At 54.3% G+C, this 14,003-nt stretch overlaps 1 protein-coding gene across 1 annotated transcript in view; it reads right to left on the bottom strand.

Annotated features, from left to right (window-relative positions):
* LOC116937485 (uncharacterized) overlaps window positions 1–14,003 on the bottom strand; it is a 45,310-nt gene that overhangs the window by 23,775 nt on the left and 7,532 nt on the right. Inside the window, exons 3-4 of the mRNA XM_076064316.1 lie at window positions 10,595–10,690; window positions 7,896–8,063 (exon numbers count right to left, since the gene is read on the bottom strand). Of these exons, the coding sequence (XP_075920431.1) occupies window positions 7,896–8,063; window positions 10,595–10,690 (264 nt within the window). The remainder of the gene's footprint in view (window positions 1–7,895; window positions 8,064–10,594; window positions 10,691–14,003) is intronic.

Genomic DNA, 14,003 nt, shown 5'->3' with positions numbered 1-14,003 from the left:
CACAGACACACACAGAGACAGGTAGAGACACACAGAGACAGGTAGAGATACACAGAGACACACAGAGACAGGTAGAGACACACAGAGACACACAGAGACAGGTAGAGACAGGTAGAGACACAGAGACACACAGAGACAGGTAGACACACACAGAGACACACAGAGACACACACAGAGACACACAGAGACACACGGACACACCCAGAGATACACAGAGACACACACAGAGACACACACAGAGACAGGTAGACACACACAGAGACAAACAGAGACACACACAGAGACACACAGAGACACACACAGAGACACACACAGACACACACAGAGACACACACAGAGACACACAGAGACAGGTAGACACACACAGAGACACACAGAGACACACAGACACACCCAGAGACACAGAGACACACAGAGACACACACAGAGACACACACAGAGACAGGTAGACACACACAGAGACAGGTAGACACACACAGAGACACAGAGACACACAGAGACACACAGAGACACACACAGAGACACACAGAGACACACACAGAGACACACAGAGACAGGTAGACACACACAGAGACACACAGAGACACACACAGAGACAGGTAGACACACACAGAGACACACAGAGACACACACAGAGACACACATAGAGACACACAGAGACAGGTAGACACACACAGAGACACACACAGAGACACACAGAGACACACACAGAGACACACAGAGACACACACAGAGACAGGTAGACAAACACAGAGACACACAGACACACACAGACACACACAGAGACACACAGCGACACACAGACACACACAGAGACAGGTAGAGACACACAGAGACACACACAGAGACATACAGAGACACACACAGAGACACACACAGAGACACACACAGAGACACACACAGAGACACACACAGAGACACACACAGAGAAACACACAGAGACACACAGAGACACACACAGAGACACACACAGAGACACACAGAGACACGCACAGAGACACACACAGAGACACACACAGAGACACAGAGACACACACTTAGACAGGTAGAGACACACAGAGACAGGTAGAGACACACACAGAGACACACACAGAGACACACACAGAGACAGGTAGAGACACACAGAGACACACAGAGACAGGTAGAGACAGGTAGAGACACAGAGACACACAGAGACAGGTAGACACGCACAGAGACACACAGAGACACACAGAGACACACGGACACACCCAGAGATACACAGAGACACACACAGAGACACACACAGAGACACACACAGAGACACACACAGAGACAGGTAGACACACACAGAGACAAACAGAGACACACACAGAGACACACAGAGACACACACAGAGACACACACAGACACACACAGAGACACACACAGAGACACACAGAGACAGGTAGACACACACAGAGACACACAGAGACACACAGACACACCCAGAGACACACAGAGACACACAGAGACACACAGACACACACAGAGACACACACACAGACACACAGAGACACACACAGAGACACACAGAGACAGGTAGACACACACAGAGACACACAGAGACACACACAGAGACACACAGAGACACACACAGAGACAGGTAGACACACACAGAGACACACACAGAGACACACATAGAGACACACAGAGACACACACAGAGACACACAGAGACACACATAGAGACAGGTAGACACACACAGAGACACACAGACACACACAGACACACACAGAGACACACAGCGACACACAGACACACACAGAGACAGGTAGAGACACACAGAGACAGGTAGAGATACACAGAGACACACAGAGACAGGTAGAGACACACAGAGACACACAGAGACAGGTAGAGACAGGTAGAGACACAGAGACACACAGAGACAGGTAGACACACACAGAGACACACAGAGACACACACAGAGACACACAGAGACACACGGACACACCCAGAGATACACAGAGACACACACACAGACACACACAGAGACAGGTAGACACACACAGAGACAAACAGAGACACACACAGAGACACACACAGAGACACACACAGACACACACAGAGACACACACAGAGACACACAGAGACAGGTAGACACACACAGAGACACACAGAGACACACAGACACACCCAGAGACACAGAGACACACAGAGACACACACAGAAACACACGCAGAGACACACACAGAGACAGGTAGACACACACAGAGACACAGAGACACACAGAGACACACAGAGACACACAGAGACACACAGACACACACAGAGACACACACAGAGACACACAGAGACACACACAGAGACACACAGAGACAGGTAGACACACACAGAGACACACAGAGACACACACAGAGACAGGTAGACACACACAGAGACACACAGAGACACACACAGAGACACACAGAGACACACACAGAGACACACAGAGACACACACAGAGACAGGTAGACAAACACAGAGACACACAGACACACACAGACACACACAGAGACACACAGCGACACACAGACACACACAGAGACAGGTAGAGACACACAGAGACATACAGAGACACACACAGAGACACACACAGAGACACACACAGAGACACACACAGAGACACACACAGAGACACACACAGAGAAACACACAGAGACACACAGAGACACACACAGAGACACACACAGAGACACACAGAGACACGCACAGAGACACACACAGAGACACACACAGAGACACAGAGACACACACTTAGACAGGTAGAGACACACAGAGACAGGTAGAGACACACACAGAGACACACACAGAGACACACACAGAGACAGGTAGAGACACACAGAGACAGGTAGACACACACAGAGACACACACAGAGACACACAGAGACACACACAGAGACACACAGAGACACACACAGAGACAGGTAGACAAACACAGAGACACACAGACACACACAGACACACACAGAGACACACAGCGACACACAGACACACACAGAGACAGGTAGAGACACACAGAGACACACACAGAGACATACAGAGACACACACAGAGACACACACAGAGACACACACAGAGACACACACAGAGACACACACAGAGACACACACAGAGAAACACACAGAGACACACAGAGACACACACAGAGACACACACAGAGACACACAGAGACACGCACAGAGACACACACAGAGACACACACAGAGACACAGAGACACACACTTAGACAGGTAGAGACACACAGAGACAGGTAGAGACACACACAGAGACACACACAGAGACACACACAGAGACAGGTAGAGACACACAGAGACACACAGAGACAGGTAGAGACAGGTAGAGACACAGAGACACACAGAGACAGGTAGACACGCACAGAGACACACAGAGACACACAGAGACACACGGACACACCCAGAGATACACAGAGACACACACAGAGACACACACAGAGACACACACAGAGACACACACAGAGACAGGTAGACACACACAGAGACAAACAGAGACACACACAGAGACACACAGAGACACACACAGAGACACACACAGACACACACAGAGACACACACAGAGACACACAGAGACAGGTAGACACACACAGAGACACACAGAGACACACAGACACACCCAGAGACACAGAGACACACAGAGACACACACAGAAACACACGCAGAGACACACACAGAGACAGGTAGACACACACAGAGACACAGAGACACACAGAGACACACAGAGACACACAGAGACACACAGACACACACAGAGACACACACAGAGACACACAGAGACACACACAGAGACACACAGAGACAGGTAGACACACACAGAGACACACAGAGACACACACAGAGACAGGTAGACACACACAGAGACACACAGAGACACACACAGAGACACACAGAGACACACACAGAGACACACAGAGACACACACAGAGACAGGTAGACAAACACAGAGACACACAGACACACACAGACACACACAGAGACACACAGCGACACACAGACACACACAGAGACAGGTAGAGACACACAGAGACATACAGAGACACACACAGAGACACACACAGAGACACACACAGAGACACACACAGAGACACACACAGAGACACACACAGAGAAACACACAGAGACACACAGAGACACACACAGAGACACACACAGAGACACACAGAGACACGCACAGAGACACACACAGAGACACACACAGAGACACAGAGACACACACTTAGACAGGTAGAGACACACAGAGACAGGTAGAGACACACACAGAGACACACACAGAGACACACACAGAGACAGGTAGAGACACACAGAGACAGGTAGACACACACAGAGACACACACAGAGACACACAGAGACACACACAGAGACACACAGAGACACACACAGAGACAGGTAGACAAACACAGAGACACACAGACACACACAGACACACACAGAGACACACAGCGACACACAGACACACACAGAGACAGGTAGAGACACACAGAGACACACACAGAGACATACAGAGACACACACAGAGACACACACAGAGACACACACAGAGACACACACAGAGACACACACAGAGACACACACAGAGAAACACACAGAGACACACAGAGACACACACAGAGACACACACAGAGACACACAGAGACACGCACAGAGACACACACAGAGACACACACAGAGACACAGAGACACACACTTAGACAGGTAGAGACACACAGAGACAGGTAGAGACACACACAGAGACACACACAGAGACACACACAGAGACAGGTAGAGACACACAGAGACACACAGAGACAGGTAGAGACAGGTAGAGACACAGAGACACACAGAGACAGGTAGACACGCACAGAGACACACAGAGACACACAGAGACACACGGACACACCCAGAGATACACAGAGACACACACAGAGACACACACAGAGACACACACAGAGACACACACAGAGACAGGTAGACACACACAGAGACAAACAGAGACACACACAGAGACACACAGAGACACACACAGAGACACACACAGACACACACAGAGACACACACAGAGACACACAGAGACAGGTAGACACACACAGAGACACACAGAGACACACAGACACACCCAGAGACACAGAGACACACAGAGACACACACAGAAACACACGCAGAGACACACACAGAGACAGGTAGACACACACAGAGACACAGAGACACACAGAGACACACACAGAGACACACAGAGACACACAGACACACACAGAGACACACACAGAGACACACAGAGACACACACAGAGACACACAGAGACAGGTAGACACACACAGAGACACACAGAGACACACACAGAGACACACAGAGACACACACAGAGACAGGTAGACACACACAGAGACACACACAGAGACACACATAGAGACACACAGAGACAGGTAGACACACACAGAGACACACACAGAGACACACATAGAGACAGGTAGACACACACAGAGACACACAGACACACACAGACACACACAGAGACACACAGCGACACACAGACACACACAGAGACAGGTAGAGACACACAGAGACACACACAGAGACATACAGAGACACACACAGAGAAGACACACACAGAGACACACACAGAGACACACACAGAGAAACACACAGAGACACACACAGAGACACACACAGAGACACACAGAGACACGCACAGAGACACACACAGAGACACAGAGACACACACTTAGACAGGTAGAGACACACAGAGACAGGTAGAGACACACACAGAGACACACACAGAGACACACACAGAGACAGGTAGAGACACACAGAGACACCCAGAGACACACAGAGACACACACAGAGACACATAGAGACACACAGAGACACACACAGAGAGACACACAAACACACACAGAGACACACACAGAGACACACACAGAGGCACACACAGACACACACAGAGACACACAGAGACACACACAGAGACAGGTAGAGACACACAGAGACAGGTAGAGACACACAGAGACACACACAGAGACAGAGACACACACAGAGAAAGGTAGAGACACACAGAGACACCCAGAGACACACACAGACACACACAGACACACACAGAGACACACACAGAGACACACACAGAGACACACACAGACACACACACACACAGAGACACACAAAGACACACACAGACACACACAGACACACACAGAGACACACACAGAGACAGGTAGAGACACACAGAGACACACACACAGACACACACAGAGACACACAGAGACACACAGAGACACACAGAGACAGGTAGACACGTAGAGAGACACACAGAGACGCACAGACACACACAGAGACAGTTAGAGACACACAGACACACACAGAGGCACCCAGAGACACACACAGAGACACATAGACAGACACAGAGACAGTTAGAGACACACAGACACACACAGAGACACACAGAGACACACAGAGACACACAGACACACCCAGACACACACACACAGAGACACACACAGAGACACACACAGAGACACACACAGAGACACACACACAGACACACACAGAGACACACAGAGACACTCAGAGACACACACAGAGACACACACAGAGACGCACAGAGACACACAGAGACAGGTAGACACACACAGACACACACAGAGACACAGACAGACACACAGACACACACAGAGACACACACAGACAGAGGCAGTCACCAGCTTCCTGCAGTTTGACTCTCAGGCTTTTGTCTCCTCACAGACACACACAGAGACACACAGACACACACAGAGACACACAGACATACACAGACACACACAGAGACACACACACACACACAGACACACACAGAGACACACAGACACAGACAGACAGAGACACACAGACACACACAGAGACAGGTAGACACACACAGAGACACACAGACACACACAGAGACACACACACAGAGACACAGACAGACACACACACACACAGAGACACACACACACAGACACACACAGACACACACACAGACAGAGGCAGTCACCAGCTTCCTGTAGTTTGACTCTAAGGCCTTTGTCTCCTCACAGAGACACCCAGAGACACACAGAGACACACACAGAGACACACACACAGAGACACACAGAGACACACACAGAGACACACACAGAGACAGGTAGACACACACAGAGACACACACACACACAGAGACACACACACACACACAGAGACACACACACACACACACAGACACACACAGAGACACACACACACACAGAGACACACACACACACACACAGACACACACAGACACACAGACACACACAGAGACACACACAGAGACACACAGACAGACAGAGACACACACACACACACACAGACACACACACACACACACACACACACACACAGACACACACAGAGACACACAGACACACACAGAGACACACACAGACACAGACAGAGGCAGTCACCAGCTTCCTGCAGTTTGACTCTCAGGCCTTTGTCTCCTCACAGAGACACACAGAGACACACAGAGACACACACAGAGACACACAGACACACACAGAGACACATACAGAGACACAGACACACACACACAGACACACACAGACACACACACACAGACACACACACAGACACACACAGAGACACACACAGACACACACAGACACACACAGAGACAGACAGAGACACACAGAGACACACAGAGACACACAGACACACACAGACACACACATAGACAGACAGAGACACACAGAGACACACAGAGACACACAGACATACACAGACACACACAGAGACACACACACACACAGAGACACACAGAGACACACACAGAGACACACACAGAGACACACACACAGACACACACAGAGACACACACAGAGACACACACACAGACACACACAGAGACACACACAGAGACAGGTAGACACACAGACACACACAGACACAGAGAGGCAGTCACCAGCTTCCTGCAGTTTGACTCTCAGGCTTTTGTCTCCTCCGACGGCGTCGCGAGGCTGCAGGCAGGAGGCCCTCACCGTGACGCCGTCCATGTCCGGCAGCAGCAGGCACACGCCGGCCGGGCCACACTCCACCTCGACAGGGAGCGAACCCGGCCCTGCTGGGGTCACTGGCCAGGGGAGGGAGGGAGGGAGAGGTGGGTGGGTGGGTGGGTGCGTGGGTGGGTGAGTGGGTGAGTGAGTGGGTGAGTGGGTGAGTGAGGGGGTGAGTGAGTGAGTGAGTGGGTGAGTGGGTGGGTGAGTGAGTGGGTGAGTCGGTGAGTGAGTGGGTGAGTGAGTGAGTGGGTGAGTGGGTGAGTGGGTGGGTGGGTGAGTGAGTGGGTGAGTGAGTGAGTGGGTGAGTGAGTGGGTGGGTGAGTGGGTGAGTGGGTGGGTGAGTGGGTGAGTGAGTGAGTGAGTGGGTGGGTGGGTGGGTGAGTGGGTGAGTGAGTGCGTGGGTGGGTGGGTGAGTGGGTGGGTGGATGGGTATGTGGATGGGTGAGTGGGTGAGTGAGTGAGTGAGTGAGTGGGTGGGTGAGTGGGTGAGTGGGTGGGTGGATGGGTGAGTGGGTGGGTGAGTGGGTGGGTGCATGAGTGGGTGGATGGGTAAGTGGGTGGGTGAGTGGGTGGATGGGTAAGTGAGTCGGTGAGTGAGTGGGTGGGATAGTGGGTGGGTGAGTGGTGGGGTAATTGGGTAGGTGGGTAGGGGTGGGTGAGTGGGTGGGACAGTAGGTGGGTGAGTGGGTGGGTGAGTGGGTAGGTGAGTGAGTGGTTGGGACAGTCGGTGGGTGAGTGGGTGGGTGAGTGGGTGGGTGAGCGGGTGAGTGAGTGGGTGAGTGTGTGGGTGGTTGGGTGGGTGAGCGGGTGGGTGAGTGGATGGTTGAGTGGGTGAGCGGGTGGGTGAGTGAGTGGTTGAGCGGGTGGGTGAGCGGGTGGGTGAGCGGATGGGTGAGTGAGTGGTTGAGCGGGTGGGTGAGTGGATGGGTGAGTGGATGGGTGAGTGGATGGGTGAGTGGGTGAGTGGGTGAGTGGGTAGTTGGGTGGGTGAGCGGGTGAGTGGGTGGATGAGTGGGTGGGTGAATAGGTGGATGAATGGGTGGGTGAAAGAGTGAATGAGTGCGTGAATGAAAGAGGGAGTGAGTGAATGAGCGAGTGAATGAGCGAGTGAATGGGTGAGTGAAAGAATGAATGAGTGAGTGAATGAGTGAATGAGGGAGTGAGTGAGTGAGTGAATGAGTGAGTGAGTGAATGAGTGAATGAGTGAGTGAATGAAAGAGGGAGTGAGTGAATGAGCGAGTGAATGAGCGAGTGAATGGGTGAGTGAAAGAATGAATGAGTGAGTGAATGAGTGAATGAGGGAGTGAGTGAGTGAATGAGTGAGTGAGTGAATGAGTGAATGAGTGAGTGAATGAGTGAGTGAATGAAAGAGTGAGTGAAAGAGTGAGTGAATGAGTGAATGAATGAGTGAATGAATGAAAGAGTGAGTGAATGAGTGAGTGAATGAGTGAATGAGTGAGTGAATGAATGAAAGAGTGAGTGAATGAGTGAGTGAAAGAGTGAGTAAATGAGTGAGTGAATGAAAGAGTGAGTGAAAGAGTGAGTGAAAGAGTGAGTGAATGAGTGAGTGAATGAGTGAGTGAATGAAAGAGTGAGTGAAATAGTGAGTGAATGAGTGAATGAATGAAAGAGTGAGTGAAAGAGTTAGTGAATGAGTGAATGAGTGAGTGAATGAGTGAGTGAATGAGTGAGTGAATGAGTGAGTGAATGAGTGAATGAAAGAGTGAGTGAAAGAGTGAGTGAATGAGTGAGTGAATGAGTGAATGAGTGAGTGAATGAGTGAGTGAATGAGTGAGTGAATGAAAGAGTGAGTGAAATAGTGAGTGAATGAGTGAATGAATGAAAGAGTGAGTGAAAGAGTTAGTGAATGAGTGAATGAGTGAGTGAATGAGTGAGTGAATGAGTGAGTGAATGAGTGAGTGAATGAAAGAGTGAGTGAAAGAGTGAGTGAATGAGTGAGTGAATGAGTGAGTGAATGAGTGAATGAGTGAGTGAATGAGTGAATGAAAGAGTGAGTGAATGAAAGAGTGAGTAAATGAAAGAGTAAGTGAATGAGTGAAGGATTGAGTGAGTGAATGAAATAGTGAATGAGTGAGTGAATGAAAGAGTGAATGAGTGAGTGAATGAAAGAGTGAGTGAATGAGTGAATGAAAGAGTGAATGAGTGAATGAAAGAGTGAGTGAATGAAAGTAAGTGAATGAGTGAGTGAATGAAAGAGGGAGTGAGTGAATGAAAGAGAGAGTGAATGAGTGAGTGAATGAGTGAGTGAATGAAAGCGAGTGAATGAACGAGTGAATGAAAGAGTGAGTGAATGAAAGAGCGAGTGAATGAAAGAGCGAGTGAATGAGTGAGTGAATGAGTGAAAGAATGAATGAGTGAGTGGGTGGGTGAGTGAGTGAGTGGGTGAGTGAGTGAGTGGGTGAGTGGGTGAGTGAGTGGATGAGTGGGTGAGGGAGTGAGTGAGTGGGTGAGTGGGTGAGTGGGTGAGTGAGTGGGTGAGTGAGTGAATGAGTGAATGAGTGAGTGAATGAAAGAGTGAGTGAATGAAAGAGTGAGTGAGTGAGTGAATGAGTGAGTGAATGAAAGAGTGTTCGCCGTCTCTCACGGATGACGCCCGGCACCGCCACCCCTACGACGGAGCAGCGTGATGGGAGAATCCGCTCCAACTCCTCCGACAGACGCACGGCTCGCTCCATCCTCGCTGGGACACGGGGGGTAGACACGGGGAGACACGGGGAGACACGGGGGAGACACGGGGAGACACGGGGAGACACGGGGAGACACGGGGGGGAGACACGGGGGAGACACGGGGGAGACACGAGGAGACACGGGGAGACACGGGGAGACACGGGGAGACACGAGGGAGACACGGGGGGGAGACACGGGGGAGACACGGGGGAGACACGGGGAGACACGGGGGGTAGACACGGGGAGACACGGGGGAGACGGGGGAGACACGGGGGAGACACGGGGGAGACACGAGGAGACACGGGGAGACACGGGGGAGACACGGGGGAGACACGGGGGAGACGGGGGAGACAAAGGGGAGACACGGGGAGACACGAGGAGACACGGGGGAGACACGGGGGGGAGACACGGGGAGACACGGGGAGACACGGGGGGGAGACACGGGGGGGAGACACGGGGGAGACACGGGGAGACACGGGGGAGACACGAGGAGACACGGGGAGACACGGGGAGACACGGGGGAGACACAGGGGAGACACGGGGGAGACACGGGGGAGACACGGGGAGACACGGGGGAGACACGGGGGGACACGGGGGAGACACGGGGGAGACACGGGGGGTAGACACGGGGAGACACGGGGGAGACACGGGGGAGACACGGGGGAGACACGGGGAGACACGGGGGAGACACGGGGAGGAGACACGGGGGAGACACGGGGGAGACACGGGGAGACACGGGGGAGACACGGGGGAGACACGGGGGGTAGACACGGGGAGACACGGGGGAGACACGGGGGAGACACGAGGGAGACACGGGGAGACACGAGGAGACACGGGGAGACACGAGGAGACACGGGGGAGACACGGGGGAGACAAAGGGGAGACACGGGGGGGACACGAGGGAGACATGAGGGAGACAAAGGGGAGACACGGGGTCAAACGATTAGACCCACTTCCAAATCACCCATTCTCTATGACGCTCTCCCTCGTCCCAGTGTCTGCCAGTGTCTCCCCCGTGTCTCTCCCGTGTCCCCCCGTGTCTCACCATTGTCTCCCCCGTGTCTCCCCGTGTCTCCCCCGTGTCTCCCCGTGTCTCCCCCGTGTCTCCCCGTGTCTCCCCGTGTCTCCCCGTGTCTCCCCCGTGTCTCCCCGTGTCTCCCCGTGTCTCCCCCGTGTCTCCCCGTGTCTCTCCCCCCGTGTCTCCCCGTGTCTCCCCCGTGTCTCCCCGTGTCTCCCCGTGTCTCCCCGTGTCTCCCCCGTGTCTCCCCGTGTCTCCCCGTGTCTCCCCCGTGTCTCCCCCGTGTCTCTCCCCCCGTGTCTCCCCCCGCGCGTCTCCCCACGGCTGTCACCTCGCTTGCGGCCTTGAGTCGTCCGCGGTTCCGAGTTGAGGAAGGAGTCCGAGTCGGCCAAATAGAGAGCTAGACGGGGAACACTCCAAGCAGTCTACACGGGAGGGGGTGGAGACACGGGGGGGAGACACGGGGGGAGACACGGGGGGGGGAGAGAGACACGGGGGGGAGACACGGGGGGGGGAGAGACACGGGGCAGCAGAGAGAGATTGGGTTATTGGGGGGTGGTGGATGTATCCATGTGACCCCGTGTCTCTTCCCCCGTGTCTCCCCCCGCGTGTCTCCACCCCCCAGTGTCTCTCCCCCCGTGTCTCCCCCCCCGTGTCTCCACCCCCGTGTCTCCACCCCCCGCGTGTCTCCACCCCGTGTCTCTCCCCCCATGTCTCCCCCCGTGTCTCTCTCCCCCCGTGTCTCCACCCCCGTGTCTCTCCCCCCGTGTCTCTCCCCCCGTGTCTCCAACCCCCCCCGTGTCTCTCCCCCCGTGTCTCTCCCCCCGTGTCTCTCCCCCCGTGTCTCTCTCCCCCGTGTCTCTCCCCCCCGTGTCTCCCCCCCCCCGTGTCTCTCCCCCCCCGTGTCTCCACCCCCGTGTCTCCACCCCCGTGTCTCTCTCCCCCCGTGTCTCTCCCCCCGTGTCTCCAACCCCCCCCGTGTCTCTCCCCCCGTGTCTCTCCCCCCGTGTCTCTCCCCCCGTGTCTCCAACCCCCCCCGTGTCTCTCCCCCCGTGTCTCTCTCACCCCGTGTCTCTCCCCCCGTGTCTCTCCCCCCCCGTGTCTCTCTCCCCCCGTGTCTCTCCCCCCGTGTCTCTCCCCCCATGTCTCTCCCCCCCGTGTCTCTCTCCCCCCGTGTCTCTCCCCCCGTGTCTCTCTCCCCCCGTGTCTCTCCCCCCGTGTCTCTCCCCCCGTGTCTCTCCCCCCGTGTCTCTCCCCCCGTGTGTCTCCACCCCCCCGCATGCCTTGAGGTGCTGTGCCAGGCAGGGCAGCAGTGCATGCTGCGAGGGGTCCTGGTTGGACACCGTCGCCCCCACAGCCGCCCACTCCATTCGCTGGCGATGGCGCAGGATTCGGCGAACCGTGCAGCTCCACAAGCGGCAAACACTGAGGGCAAGAGGTTCACAACGCTCGTGTTGGGGTAAGGTAGGGTTCACTCACCCATCCATCCACCCACTCACTCACTCACCCGCTCACTCACCCACTCACTCACCCGCTCACTCGCCCACTCACTCACTCACCCACTCACTCACTCACCCACTCACTCACTCACCCATCCACCCACTCACTCACTCACCCACTCGCTCACCCACTCACTCGCTCACTCGCCCACTCACTCACCCACTCGCTCACTCACCCACTCACTCACTCACCCACTCACTCACTCACCCACCCACCCACTCACTCACCCACTCACTCGCTCACTCGCCCACTCGCTCACTCGCTCACTCACCCACTCGCTCACTCACCCACCCACTCGCTCACTCGCCCACTCGCTCACTCGCTCACTCACCCACTCGCTCACTCACCCACCCACTCACTCACCCACTCACTCACTCAGCCACTCACTCACTCACTCACCCACTCACTCGCTCACTCGCTCACTCGCCCACTCGCTCACTCGCTCACTCACCCACTCGCTTACTCACCCACCCACTCACTCACTCGCCCACTCGCTCACTCGCTCACTCACCCACTCGCTCACTCACCCACCCACTCACTCACCCACTCACTCACTCACCCACTCACTCACCCACTCACTCACCCACTCACTCACCCAATCACTCACTCACCCACTCACCCACCCACTCACCCACTCACCCACTCACTCACCCACTCACCCACCCACTCACCACTCCCTCACCCACCCACCACTCCCTCACCCACCCACCCACTACTTCACCCAACCACTCCCTCACCCACCCACCACTCCCTCATCCACCCACTCCTTCGCCCACTCACTCACCCACCCACCAATCCCTCACCCACT

This window comes from Petromyzon marinus, unplaced genomic scaffold, assembly GCF_048934315.1.
Source record: "Petromyzon marinus isolate PM22_M1 ecotype Great Lakes invasive population unplaced genomic scaffold, UKy_Petmar_22M1.pri1.0 PM_Scaffold_38, whole genome shotgun sequence".
Taxonomy (NCBI): Eukaryota; Metazoa; Chordata; class Hyperoartia; order Petromyzontiformes; family Petromyzontidae; genus Petromyzon; species Petromyzon marinus.
This window is presented reverse-complemented; position numbering and strand designations above follow the sequence as displayed.